The 14,932-nt window shown below is 43.2% G+C and overlaps 1 protein-coding gene across 1 annotated transcript in view; it reads left to right on the top strand.

Annotated features, from left to right (window-relative positions):
* Positions 1–1,541: 1,541 nt before the first annotated feature.
* The window catches only part of LOC116698835 (arylsulfatase I), a 22,651-nt gene continuing 9,260 nt past the window's right edge, over positions 1,542–14,932 (top strand). Inside the window, exons 1-5 of the mRNA XM_032531039.1 lie at positions 1,542–1,765; positions 7,834–8,026; positions 9,429–9,568; positions 10,689–10,838; positions 14,304–14,378. Of these exons, the coding sequence (XP_032386930.1) occupies positions 7,850–8,026; positions 9,429–9,568; positions 10,689–10,838; positions 14,304–14,378 (542 nt within the window). The 5' untranslated portion in view covers positions 1,542–1,765; positions 7,834–7,849. The remainder of the gene's footprint in view (positions 1,766–7,833; positions 8,027–9,428; positions 9,569–10,688; positions 10,839–14,303; positions 14,379–14,932) is intronic.

Here is a 14,932-nt window from a genome sequence, read left to right as displayed (position 1 = left end):
TGGGAGTTCAGCAGTCTTATGGCGTGGGGGTGGGGGATGAAGTTGTTATGCATTTGAAGCATAGACCGTTGATATTAATAAATAAATAAATAAAAATTCAATAATATACAGTCTATGATTTGAAGCTGCTGGACCTCTTGCCAGATCCCTCCAGGATCCTTGCGAGAGTAAAAAACAACAACTTTTTCTTAAGTTTTTTACCCTTTTTTCAACACCCACTCCTTGTCACTTTTTTGGACGTTTAACACTACGTAGCAAAACTTATTAACTTTAGTATTACAGTTATTTTTGGAATTTATGTTCAATAAACTTCATATACAGGAAATGATACCTCATGTTTGAGTTACAAAAGCAGATATTGGGAATTCTTTAGACTAAAATGAAAAGAATGGATGTTGATGGATAATCACAGACTGGAATATGTCAACTTTTACTCAATAGGCTACTATTTCAAAACCACTTTAATTCTCTTTTTCAAATGCTATAAAATTGAACAAGACACCCCAAAATTAACCCAAAGAGCACTGTGTGGAATCAATCATCTTATTTTGGGTAGTTAAAAAGAACATTGATATAGGAAAATTGGTCAATTTGACCGAGGACAACATGGGTTAAGAGTTTGGTACTCTATCTGTCCCCCCACTTCCCATCAAGAGATGGTGAGTTTTTATTTCATGATTCATCCTATTTCCAGTCTCGCCCTGGTTTGTCTCCTTGATGCCGTTTAGCATCTGTACAGTTGGTTGCATAAATAGAGAAATTCCTGGATTCCTCCGCAGGGGCCAGCTGGCTCCTGGCTGGAAACAGGCTGCAGTCACCCCGCCCCGCCCGGCGGATGTTCTGCGGTGACACTACTCACAAGTTACAGCATCAGATTAAAGGAGTGTAGGCTACATCCCTGAACCAATGGTGTTAGGGCCTTTTAGTGTTTTCCCCTGCGCCAAGTTACACAAATACCACAAAAACGCTAGCATTTCAGCCTTCAAAATAAAACTATCACATAGGAAATGTAAGTCCAGGTTTGAATCTTTAGTATGTTAAATGGTTGAACACATGAAATGAACAATTTAACATTAATGGATGCATTCAAAAAAAATGTTAGAATTAGAAATATTTGTCTTTTGAGTTAGTCAGAATGAATTCAAAGGATCGGTAATGCACTTCTCTGCTAATTTAGATTGATGAACAAAGCCATGAGCTTGAAATCAAATACGTTAGGCTACACGTAGGACATAAGAGCAAACTGTGTTGTTACACTAGCACAGTTTCCCACTACAACATTAGCGTTCTTTTAATTGGCAACTAGAAGTAAAATTGGAAAAAACAGGGTTTTAATTTCTTTAGCCTACATTAAAAGAGAACAATTAAGATTTCTCTCTTATTTTGTATAACGTTAGCTGCCTCAGTTAGCTAAAGGTCGTTAACAGTTCATTTGGGAGCCTGCAGATCACAAGGTTAGTCTTATAGCCTAGCTGTGTATATTTTCAGGGGGTTGTTTTATTTTGACAGGTCGGACCGGATGTGTGATCGCGGTGCTGTGGCTGACTTGACTTTGGTCGTATTTCATTGGCGGTGTGGCCGCTCAGACAGAAAGAAGGGTCTGTGGAAACTTGAGGACATGCTGCGTCTTCGGGGAACTTCACGCACACCTAACTTTGTGCGAGCTGAAGAAAGGGCCGAGGAGAGGAGAATGAAGTGAAGAGTAGCGGGGAGGAGGAGGAGGAGAAGGAGGAGAAGAAGAGCCGTTCATTGATCCTATATCGAGGTATTGATTCAGGCCTGGCTAACAGCTGTGGTGTGAGGAATAGATGTGTGCATCCCATCAGAAATGTGCTGATTTTAAAACATCACATGGTGCTGTTTTGGATTATTTGCTGGATTGAAGTGTTATGCCAGACTTTGTATACTGATATTTGCATTTGCAGTATTTCTACTGGGGTTCAGTGAATTTGTAACTTGATACAAGCTGCAGACTTTATCACAACACATTTAATGCACGACCAGTCTGTGCTTGTACAGTCTGAACTAACACACAGGAACTGAGTGCATGTCCAGTACACACACTCAAGTACAGGGGGAAGGTGTGTGTGTGTGTGTGTGTGTGTGTGTGTGTGTGGGAGTGTGAATGTGTGGTGTGTGTGTTGTGTGTTGCTTCACTAAGGGCCACACTGAAAAATAAGAATCACATCAAGGGCCAGCATAGATTTGACATCCTTATTGGTCATCAAAGAAGTGGAACATCTTCAACTGTATTATTGGTTTTTATTGACTGTATTATTATATATATTATTATTGGTCTCATATAGTCTCCTCACTTACAGTTTGGTCGACACAAAGCTCTAAAAAAGTCAGTTAAAGGTCCCATGGCATGAAAATGTCACTTTAAGAGTTTTTTTAACGTTAATATGCGTCCCCCCCAGCCTGCCTATGGCCCCCCAGTGGCTAGAAATGGTGATAGGTGTAAACCGAGCCCTGGGTGTCCCGCTCTGTCTTTGAGAAAATGAAAGCTCAGACGAAGATCTGGAACCTCATAAAGGGCAAGATTCCAGATCAGCCCATCTGAGCTTTCATTTTACCTTACCTTTCCCTTTCTCTGCTTCGCCTGTCCATAGATTTGCCCCCCCCCCCCCCCCCCCCCCCCGTAAGAGAGAGACATCATGCTTTCCAAACGAAAAGTGGCTGTTGGTAGGCCCAGCCTCCACCTTTCCCCCCCCTCCTCCTCCTCCTCAAAAGCTACAGACTCATAAGGAAGAGCTCAATGTAGGACTGGCTCTAGTGGCTGTAATTCTGCACCAAGGCTAGATTTTGGGAAAGAGACTTCAGATCCAGTATTAGGGACCACTAGGTCTATATAAAGAGACTCTCGATACAGTATTAGCCAGGAACTAGTCTATATAAAGAGACTTCAGATACAGTATTAGGGACCACTAAGGTCTATATAAGAGACTTCAGATACAGTATTAGGGACCACTAAGGTCTATATAAAAAGACTTCAGATACAGTATTAGGGACCACTAAGGTCTATATAAAAGAGACTTCAGATACGATATGTAGGGGAACCACTAAGGTCTATATAAAGAGACTTCAGATACAGTATTAGGGGACCACTAAGGTCATCTCCACATGATCCATTTAGTACTTTATTTGAATTTGTGTGTTTTATTTCATTTTATAGTATTTGAAGAAAAAGCATGATAAAAGAACGTCAAAATACAAGCGCAGGAAAAACCAACAGACATCAGAATAAGTGACAAAAAAGTGATTTTTTTTTATGATGCTTTTTTGGGCATTTTAGGCCTTTTTTGACAGGACAGCTGAAGACATGAAGGGGGGGGTTGACCTGCAGAGACAGGGCCACATGGCAGGTTGGAGTTGAGCCTGCGGTCGCTGCGTTGAGGGGTAAACCTCTATTATGGGCTTGCACTCTACAAGGTGAGCTACCCGGCTGCCTAATTTTAAATAGGGATCGAGCGATATGGATTTCTTCTGTGCCGATACCAATTATTTTTTCATCAGCCTTAGCTGACAACCAATACGGCTTCTGGTTTTTTTGAGCCTATATTTGAAGCCCATACTGCATTTACTTCATAGAAATGTAAACCCTGCCACACGGATTTGTTGTTGTGAATCTGCGCTGCCATTTCTTTAAAAATAATAACTGAAAACACAGATCAGTGTCACTTCTGCAATCATCTTATGACCTCATAAGGGGCAAGATTCCAGATGGGCCCAGCTGAGCTTTCATTTTCTCTAAGGCAAAGCAGGATACCCAGGGCTCGGTTTACACCTATCACCATCTCTAGCCACTGGGGGGGCCATATTAATGTTACAAAAAACCTCATAAATGACATTTTCATGCCATGGGACCTTTAACCTTTAAGAACAAGGAGAAATGCATTGTACCAAAACATCAGAATGTACAATTTTACAACCAAATTCACATCTATTTTACAATAATACAAATGTGTAAAGTTGTAGTAATAAAAGTATCATGGGCACAACTGTTCCTACATCCTAATACCAGCCCCCCCACCCCTTCCCAACTAAATATAGATATGTATACTATTCAATTTCAATTTTCAATTTTATTTATAGTATCAATTCATAACAAGAGTTATCTCAAGACACTTAACAGATAGACCACACTCCAGAATTTACAAGGACCCAACAGTTCTAGTTTCCTCCAGAGCAAGCAACAGTGCGACAGTGGCGAGGAAAACTTCCTTTAGGCAGAAACCTCGGTCAGACCCACTCTTGGTATGCGGTGTCTGACGGGCCGGTTGGGGTTAGAATGAAGTGGAATAAAATAGAAAAATTAGTAGTTTGTAGAAGTTCTTGTAGTAGTTCATGGCATAGCAGGACGCTGTGCGGCATTACAAGGCACAGCAGGACGTACAGGACGTAGCAGGACGTTGCAGGACGTTGCAGACGTAGCAGGACGTAGCAGGCACCGCAGGTTATTGAACATGGCATCACAGAACGTGTAGCGGGACCATGGCGACAGCTCTACCCTGATTTCGGAGCCCTCTTATCCAAGGGAACATGCTGGTGAAAAAAGAACATAAGACTCCGGGAATGACTCACTCCCAGAGCTAGGTTAGTAACACGCATTTCTGGGACATGGATGCCATAAATGGAAAGATAGGAAGATAGAGGAGAGAGGAGCTCAGTGTATCAAAATAAGTCCCAGCTGTCTAAAACTATTACAGCAAAACCAAGAGGAGACGAGGTAAAGAGAGCTCCAGCCCGGCCGGGCCAGAACTCTCCCCACCGGATCGGCTGTATGCCAAGTCTCCCTTTAGTTTTTCTATATATTCTTGATTATATGATAGAAATCTGAAAACTATGTGACTAACTACTACTACTACTACTCTCTAACAATATTCGATTCTATGCCCTAACTAGTGTATCAAAATAAGTCCCAAGCTGTCTAAAACTATTATTACAACAAAACCAATTATTAAAAACCAACTATGTACTTTTCCCTTCCTTTTACAGATTACTAAGCTGCATGTTGAACTGCAGCCTAAAGGGTTAAATGCTTTACAAATACCTGTGAGATCCAGCAGTGGAAGAAGTATTCAGATCCTTTTACTTAAGTAAAAGTACTAATACCACACTGTAAAATACTCTGTTGAAAATGTTACCTAACTAAAAGAATGTAAGTATCATTAGGAAAATCTGTTTAAAGTATTAAAAGTAAAAGTAATTGACGCAGAAAGATCATCCCATTGATCCAACCAGCTGTGTGTTTAATGGTCTCATCATCTCAGCTGGACCTGGAGGCCGTTATGTTGTTGCTAGGTTACTATATCATAAACATCAGATTTTATAACCTACTATGTGTTTTCTGTGCAGGAATCTTAATGTGTAAAGTAACTGGTAACTAAAGTAACTAGTAACTAAAGCTGTCAGATGAATGTAATGGAGTAACTAAAGTAACTAGTAACTAAAGCTGTCAGATGAATGTAATGGAGTAACTAAAGTAAGTAACTAGTAACTAAAGCTGTCAGATGAATGTAGTGGAGTAAATAAAGTAACTAAAGCTGTCAGAGGAATATAGTGGAGTAACTAGTAACTAAAGCTGTTAGATGAATGTAGTAGAGTAACTAAAGTAACAAGTAACTAAAGCTGTTAGATGAATGTAGCGGAGTAACTAAAGTAACTAGTAACTAAAGCTGTCAGATGAATATAGTGGAGTAACTAGTAACTAAAGTAACTAGTAACTAAAGCTGTCAGATGAATGTAGCGGAGTAACTAAAGTAACAAGTAACTAAAGCTGTTAGATGAATGTAGTGGAGTAACTAGTAACTAAAGCTGTTAGATGAATGTAGTGGAGTAACTAGTAACTAAAGCTGTCAGATGAATGTAGCGGAGTAACTAAAGTAACAAGTAACTAAAGCTGTTAGATGAATGTAGTGGAGTAACTAGTAACTAAAGCTGTTAGATGAATGTAGTGGAGTAACTAGTAACTAAAGCTGTTAGATGAATGTAGTGGAGTAACTAGTAACTAAAGCTGTCAGATGAATGTAGTGGAGTAACTAGTTACTAAAGCTGTCAGATGAATATAGTGGAGTAACTAGTTACTAAAGCTGTCAGATGAATGTAGTGGAGTAACTAGTTACTAAAGCTGTCAGATGAATATAGTGGAGTAACTAGTAACTAAAGCTGTCAGATGAATGTAGTGAAGTAACTAAAGTAACTAGTAACTAAAGCTGTCAGATGAATGTAGCGGAGTAACTAAAGTAACTAGTAACTAAAGCTGTCAGATGAATGTAGCAGAGTAACTAAAGTAACTAGTAACTAAAGCTGTTGTATGAATGTGGTGCAGTAAATAAAGTAACTAGTAACTAAAGCTGTCAGATGAATGTAGTGGAGTAAAAAGTAGAATATTTCTTTCTAAAATGTAGCGCAGTTGAAGTAGAAAGTGTCATGTAAAGAAAAGACTCAAGTAAAGTACAAGTACCGCCACATTTGTTCTTAGGTACAGATACAGTACATTCCACCACTGGGGAAATGTAATCTGAAGCAGTTAATCAGCCCTGACAGAGGGCTCAGGTCGGGTGTTTTAAGTACAACCGCTTCTTTTCCAAAGAAGCTCCAACAGCATCTGGCAGCATTCCTTCATGGCTCACCGCCATGGAGTCGGGCCTTAATAAATCACACAGCACATCTGTCAGCCCTTTGTGTGTGGGGAACTTACACTGGATGTGTGTCGGGGGGCGGGGGGGGCTCTCTGAAAACGGCAGAGTGTCCTACTTCCTTTTTAAGAAGCTGGATCTTTTTCTGTTTTGGTTTGACACGGGCCAGAGTGTGTTGTAGGACTGCACAATATATCGTCTTTTAACCATCGTCGCGATATCAACTGGTGCAACACCCAGTAATACTGAGGAAGGCTGCGGCACGGCGAGAGTTTTTGTTACTTGAAAGAAGATATCAACAGAAAACTGCGCTTTAAAGTGTATTTTTCTTTTTAAATATTCAATTCAATGTTCAATTTTTTTCAATACATGTTTTGGGAAATTATTTCCTTTCATTAGTTTAAAGGTCCTATGACATGCTGCTTTTTGAATGCTCAAGAAAAGCTTCATAAATGTCAAAAAAAAAGCATTCAATATGTCACTATATCTTGAATTGATTGATCATAGTTTTGTACAAACTGATTGAAAGATTGGTTTAAATCCGTTTTATCATAAATATAAATAAAACAATAAATTAGTCCAAAAATAAATCTCTTCGCTGTTGCAAATTTTCAAAAAGTTTCTATATCAGAAATTTGGTTTCTCCCAACCCAAATTGTCAAAAAACATAACGTGGAGGGTTCCGTGTGGTAACTTTTGAATTTGAATTTGGGTGTTTTATTAAATTTTAAAGCATTTGAAGAAGAAATTTGATAAAAGAACGTTAAAGTGACAAAAAAGTAGATAAAACAACAACAACAACAAAATTTCAAAAAAAAAAATAATCCACAAAGTGACAAAAACCTTGAAAAAGTAACAAAAACTGTAGCAAAAAAAGTGTCTTATGGTTTTAATTTGAAAGTTTTTACCCAGAAAAACGAAAAGTAGCGTGGTCGACGGAAAGGGAAGACAACACAAGGGTTAAACATGCCTCCTCAGAGTTTTCGCCCTCTCCCCACCAGATGGACGTGTTTCAGATCCCAGTTCCAGCGAGAGTTGGCGAGTCCATCCCAAATGTGGTTTTATGATCTGCAGTCGGTGCGCCAGCGATGGCATGCGCGTGTGAATTTGTGCCGGCTGAAACGTTTGGAAGCTCTACTTCCCTGGTGTTCAGATGTTATGTCAGGGTTTGCGTTGTCGTTTTTCTTTGCAGGGCTGGTGCAGTAAAGATGCAGGCTGCCGCCGTGGCTCTGACTGTGCTCAGTGTCGTCATCAGCCTGGCCCGCTTGTCTGCCCACCGGGCCAGACCGAACCAGAACCAGAACGACACAAAACCTCCCAACCAAGGGACGGAAGCCAAGAACAAGAACCAGCCGCACATCATCTTTATCCTCACAGACGACCAGGTGTGTGTGTGTGTGTGTGTGCGCGTGTGTGTGTGTGTGTGTGTGTGTGTGTGTGCGTGCGTGCGTGTGTGTGTGCGTGTGTGTTGATTTTATATTGTGTTACTGACTCTGAGACTGTGAATTACCCAAAGACAATCTCTGTACCCAGGTGGTGTTTAGCTTTCATGGAAATATGAATAAAGGCAATATTTCCCTTTTTCTAATGTTGGGGTCATTCTAGGTGTGTGTGTGTGTGTGTGTGTGTGTGTGTGTGTGTGTGTGTGTGTGTGTGTGTGTGCGTGCCTATCAAAAATTAAATATACAGTAGAGATATCCTCAGACCAGTATTAGCGGTATTGCCTCCGATACCACCTAAAACGTTAGCTGGTAAGATGCCACTTCACCTCCTGGGCACTGCCAGGTGCTCTTGAGCAAGGTACCGTAATCCCCAACTGCTCAACTGGCAGCCCCCCCCACTCTGACATCTCTCCGTTGGTGCATGATTAGGTCCTGAGCATGTGTGTGTATTTCAGGCCTGTGTGTAGTGATTTCTAACAAAACAGATTGTAAATTGTAATTTCCCCACTGGGGATCAATAAACAGTATAATTTAAAATATTATTAATTAAATAAGCCAGGAGAGCAGAGCAGCTGGCAGGTTACAGTCAGGTTACAGCCTGTTTCTATATAGTCATTACTAAGGACATAACAACGGCAATTTTTTTTTTTGTGGAAAAAAAATACATTTTGGAATATTGGATTGTATGAATTTGACAATCAACTAGTGTGGACTTCACCGGACAACAGGAACTAAACAGAGGTATGGATTGTCACAACTTTTATGCCTTTCTGTCACATCTACTGCAGTCAGATTCACTGTGTTCCCTCAGAAAGAATCACTGCACATGAGTAGGCACCTGTAATTACATTTTGAACATGTTTAGAGGCTAAAAACAAGTTTATAACTTGCCCTGTTTACGCCTGTTGGGTGCTAACTCTAGCAGGAGGATAACATGGTGTAGGCAACACCAACTGGTTTCATTTTTCTTGCTACTGACAGCACTCCAACTATCCAAACAACAGAGCTACGTGTTGAAATCGACTGGAATTCTCCTTTAATGTGTTTACTGTGATAATGGACTAAGGGTGGAAATAGGATTTGGTATTCGGTTTTGGTTTCAGCAAAATCTTAGCCTGTGGATTTGGTATTCGGCGAACCCCAAAAATCTGGATTCGGTGCATCCCTAGACGAGATGGATAAGATTCAGCGTGTCTGTGACCACCTGGAAGACAAGTATCACAGAGGACTTACCCAAGTAGTATTTAAAACGTCAAGTTAATTCTGTCCCTGGAGATGGAAAGGCCAAATGTTCTGCGTAAATCATCGAAACATTCAACCGAGCTCTGTCATGCCTCTAACGCAGGGCTTCAACGACATCGGCTACCACAACCCGACCATCAAGACTCCCACTCTGGACAAGCTGGCGGCGGAGGGCGTGACGCTGGAGAACTACTACGTTCAGCCCATCTGTACGCCGTCCCGCAGCCAGCTCCTCACCGGCAGGTACACAGCATCTGAGGTTTGGTGGGGGGGGGTCTAATTGACATTTTTCTGCCAGATATTGCGATTAGGATTCAATTTGCGATTAAAAAAAAAAATAATAATAATAATACGTTTAATATGCACAGTGTAACGGATAAACATGTCATGGAGCATTATAACATGACACACCATCAAAACTGCTCTATATTATTATGCAGGGATGAGAACATGGATATGATTCAATTCAATTGTATTTATAGTATCAAATCATAACAAGAGTTACAGACACTTTACAGATAGAGTAAGTCTAGACCACATTCTACAATTTACAAAGACCCAACGACTCCAGTGATTCCCCCAAGAGCAAGCATTTAGTGCGACAGTGGCGAGGAAAAACTCCTTTTAGGAAGAAACCTGGGACAGACCCAGGGTCTTGGTAGGGGGAGTCTGACGGTTGGGGGTGGGATAAAAATTGTCAATAATAGTCACAATAAAGATAATGACTAGAAATAGTAGTTCATGGTGTAGCAGGACGTAGTCAGTGTGTCGCCCGGCAGTCTAAAACTATAACAGCATGACTGAGAGCTGGTGCTAGGCAGACCTGAGCCAGTTCTGTAAGGGTTGGTAGATGAATCTGACAGCTATGAAGTGAAGCAGAGAAGAGAAGGGGTGCCATGTCTGCAGCTATACACCCTCCCCCGCCGGTCTAGGCAAACGCTGCAACTCCTCAGTCCCTTACTATGAACTAGGAATAAGGGAATAATCGCCAGCAATAAGGGTTTTTCTTTTAATAAGGATGGAACATTCCAAGCACAGCACATTTATCACAAATGTTCATCTTTACAAAGTAAATAAAAGTAAAGATTGACTAACTGAAATGTGATGTGCATATATTTTGAAAACAATTAGTCCTTCTCTAGACATTGCCTCTAGAAGTGTATAATCCACCTTTTTGTTTTCTTAAAGAAGAAAATCCCAATACTCAATGCTTCTAGAATCGCAATAAAGGAAAATCACACTGCAAATCCAATCAGCGCCCGGGTATGGTGAAGGAATCGAATCGGGACGAAGGTTTATCCTCCCAGCCCTCTACAGTCTGGTAGGAAGCCAATGACAAGTGTGTTTTTTTTCCCCCCTCCAGATATCAGATCCATACAGGACTACAACACTCCATTATCAGACCCAGCCAGCCGAGCTGTCTGCCTGCACACATGGACACCCTGCCTGAGAGACTGCGCCAGGCCGGCTACACCACGCACATGGTCGGCAAGTGGCACCTGGGCTTCTACAGGTGAGGGAATACTTCACACATGGATGGAGACGACCAGGAGCTTCTATTCTATGGTCACTATTAAACACTAAGTTCACCCTCATAAGGGGCAAGATTCCAGATGGGCCCATCTAAGCTTACATTTTCTCTAGGGCAGAGCAGGATACCCAAGGCTCGGTGCATACAATTCTAAGCTATTAAAATAATAATAATGTTGAAATGTGGAACAGTGAATCCTTACAATTAACTCTATCTATGGATGGCTTCCGTACCTATAGGCCAGCAGCCTTTCATCAATGTGACTATATCTATATCTTAATAAATAAAAAGTTGGATTCATGTTAATGAAAGCTATATCGAGAGATGGATATTTTAACTGAAACAATAATTTGGCAGCCCCCCCTGCAGCAACTCCAAGGACCCCCTAGGGGTCCTGGATTCCCTGTTGAAGCAGTTTGTAAGCTGCTTGTGTAGAACATCCATCCATCCATCCATCTACGTTCGCTTATCCGGTATCAGGTCTTGGGGGCAGCAGCTCCAGCAGGGGACCCCAAACCTTTCTCGAGCCACATTAACCAGCTCCAACTGGTGATCCCGAGGCGTTCCCAGGCCAGGTTGGAGATACAATCCCTCCACCTAGTCCTGAGTCTTCCCCGAGGCCTCCTCCCAGCTGGACGGGCCTGGAACACCTCCCTAGGGAGGCCCCCAGGATTAGATTAGATTAGATTATACTTTATTTATCCCACGACGGGGAAATTCTGTCGTTACAAGTAGCAGCATAGCAGCAACAGCAAAAAAACAAAAAAACAAAAAAACAAAACAATAACACACAAACAAGTAAGCACGAAAGAAATACAAGGCAAGAAATACAAGGCAAGAAATACAAGGCAAGAAATACAGGCAAGAAATAGACAATGAAATATGGTAGATGACGAGTAAGTAAAATGCCGTCAAACAAAAGGAATTTTAAAGTGCGGTTGCCATGATAAGAGAAACAAATATGCGGTGTAAGTACGTTAAAAATTAAGTTGAATGTGTAATTAGAGCAAAGAAGCAAGAGTGGGTAGCATAATTAAATTATATTACCTGAGACCATAATATGGAAAAGTAAGTACTTGTATAAAATATATAAAATACCATATTAAAAGAAACAGAAAGTGTGTGATGTAGATGGGAGAAAAACAGGAACAGAAACTACAACACTATCGGTGGTGCAGGTGTTGTAGAGTCTGACAGCGGCCGGGATGAAGGACCTGCGGTAATCGCCTCTTTACACCGTGGGGGTATCAGTCTGTGCTGAAGGAGGCTCCAGGGACCCACAGTGTCATGTAGGGGGTGAGAGGTGTGTCCATGATGGATGTCAGCTTGACTAACATCCTCCTCTCCCCTACTTTCTCTATGGGGTCCAGAGGACAGTCCAGGACAGAGCTCGCTCTCTGATCAGTCTATTGAGTCTGCTCCTGTCCCGGTCCGAGCTGCCCCCCCTCAGCAGACCACAGCGTAGAGGATGGCAGAGGCCACCACAGAGCATAGAAGGTCCTGAGGAGAGTCCTACACACTCCAAAGGACTGAGTCTCCTCAGCAGATGGAGGCGACTCGGCCCTTCTTGTAGAGTGCTTGGGTGGTATCAGTCCAGTTCAGTTTATTGTTTAGGTGAACACCCAGGAATTTGTAGCTCTCCCCTACATCAATGTCCAATCCGGATGCTCACGGATGGAAAGGGGATGTTTTCCTCCTGAAGTCGACTATCATCTCCTTTGTCTTGCTGGTGTTAAGCTGAAGCTGGTTGCGTCACACCAGCTGACAAAGTCTGATAACCGACCTGTATTCCAGATCGTTCCCTCAGAGACAACACCAACAACGGCCGTGTCATCAGAGAACTTCGGATGTGGCAGTGGGTGTGTTGTGTGTGAAGTCCGAGGTGGTAGAGGGTGAAAAGGAAGGGGGAGAGCACCGGACCCTGAGGGGCACCTGTGCTGCAGTGCACCACGTCAGACACACAGTGATGGAGCCTCACATACTGTGGTCTGTTGGGAGGTAGTCCGGTAGTCCATGCAGCCGATGTTGGTCCACTCCGGCACTCTCCATCTTCACTCTGAGGAGCGAAGGCTGGATGGTGTTAAAAGCACTGGAGAAGTCGAAGAACATGACTTCACAGTGCTCCCGCTGTCCTCCAGGTGAAGCAGCGATCTGTGCAGCAGGTGACACTGCGTCGTCCACTCCAATCCCAGGCTGGTAAGCAAACTGCAGGGGGTCCAGCTGTGTGCCCACCAGGGGTCGCAGGTGACGCAGGATGATCCTCTCCATGGTCTTCATCAGGTGAGAAGTAGGGCAACAGGCTTGAAGTGGTTGGCTCCTTGGGTCGCGTGACTTTGGTACCGGGACCACACAGGAGGGTTCACAAGGGCTGGGACCTTCTCCAGGCTCAGGCTCAGGTTGAATAAGTGCCTGAACACACCACAGAGCTGGTCAGCACAGTCCCTGAGGAGACTTGGGCTGATGCCGTCCGGGCCCGGGGCCTTCCGCCTTGAGCTTCTTCAGTTGACTTCCACCTGATCTATCTGTTATGGAGAAGTGGGTGGAGGATGACTGGGGTGTGTGGATGTAGGAGGTGAGGGTCTCAGGAGGGGGAGAGGGGGGTGGTGAACTGATGAGGCGGGGAGAGGGGGGGGAGCGGGCTGGTGGGTTCATTGCTGATGCAGGTCGTTGAAGGTGGCAGGCTGAGGAGGGGAGGGGGGAGGAGAGAAGGCCAGGGGAGGTGTGAAAGAGGGGGGTGGGGGGTGGAAGAGGGAGGCGAGGAGGCAGAGTCAAATTGTTAAAAAACAGATTCAGCTCATCTGCCCAGTCCTTGTCTCCTCGGCTTGGTTCTTCCACAGCTTTGCCGTGGCCGGAGATGTTCTGCAGCCGTCTCCAGACGTCCTAGCATTGTTCTGCTCCAAACTCTTTTCTAATTTCCTCCCGTAGATGACCTTCCCCCTCCTGATCCTGAGTCTGAGTTCCTTCTGGACTCTGCGCAGCTCCTCTCTGTCCCACATCTGGTAAGGAGGCATCCTTACCAGATGCCCGAACCACCTCAACTGGCTCCTTTTGACGCGAAGGAGCAGCAGCTCTACTCCGAGCTCCTCTCGGATGACTGAGCATCTCACCCTATCTCTAAGGGAGACCCAGCCCCCCTCCTGAGGAAACCCATTTCGGCCGCTTGTACCCTGGATCTGGTTCTTTGGGTCATGACCCAGCCTTCATGACCATAGGTGAGGGTAGGAACGAAAACTGACCGGTAGATCGAGAGTTTTGCCTTCTGGCTCAGCTTTTTTTCCGGTGCAAACAATTTAATGTAATACCCCCCCGCTGCACCGATTCTCCGACCAATCCCCCGCTCCATGGTCCCCTCCCTCTCGAGACCACGAGGTATTTACTCTCCTTCCTGCAGAACAGTATAACAGAAAGCTGATGCTCAGGTAACTTCATCTGTCTTCTTTCCTCCAGGAAGGCATGCCTGCCCACCAGAAAGGGGTTTGACAGTTTCTTTGGTTCTCTAACAGGAAGTGTGGATTACTACAGGTAAAAGTGTATTATTATTATTATTATTATATTAAATGTACTATGAATCCAGATCAACATGCCCTGGATTCATACCCTCCACCTACCCTAACAACCACAGTCCCGCGGTGTCACGATGGTGGTTATCAACTAGTTCAATCAACCCAGGCCTAAAAGAGGCGGGGTTTGCACAGCATGACCAATCACAAACATCCATCAGAGCCGCATATTTAAAAAAAGAAAGAAAAAAAGGGCAGACTATACTAATTCTACATAAATATGATGAACACATGCACGGTTTTACAGGCAAAAGGTAATACAGTCGCTGCTTCCTACAACAAGAAGGAAAGCTGGCAAAAATATAGCCGGGGGAAGCGATCTGAGAGCAAATAAAAAAAATATAAAAACATAATTCAAACCAATGTGCACATTGGCAACACACGGCTCAAGAAGACGACATATATCCTATACAAAATCCTGTAGGCTAAACTCACTCAGCCAACATTTGAATAGGTTTTTATATTTATTAATTCATGGGCGAAATCACCACCACCAGACTCCATTTAAATAATCAG

This window comes from Etheostoma spectabile, chromosome 12 (assembly GCF_008692095.1).
Source record: "Etheostoma spectabile isolate EspeVRDwgs_2016 chromosome 12, UIUC_Espe_1.0, whole genome shotgun sequence".
NCBI classification, from domain to species: domain Eukaryota; kingdom Metazoa; phylum Chordata; class Actinopteri; order Perciformes; family Percidae; genus Etheostoma; species Etheostoma spectabile.
Note: the sequence above shows the minus strand (reverse complement) of the source record. Positions and strands in the feature narration are given on the sequence as shown.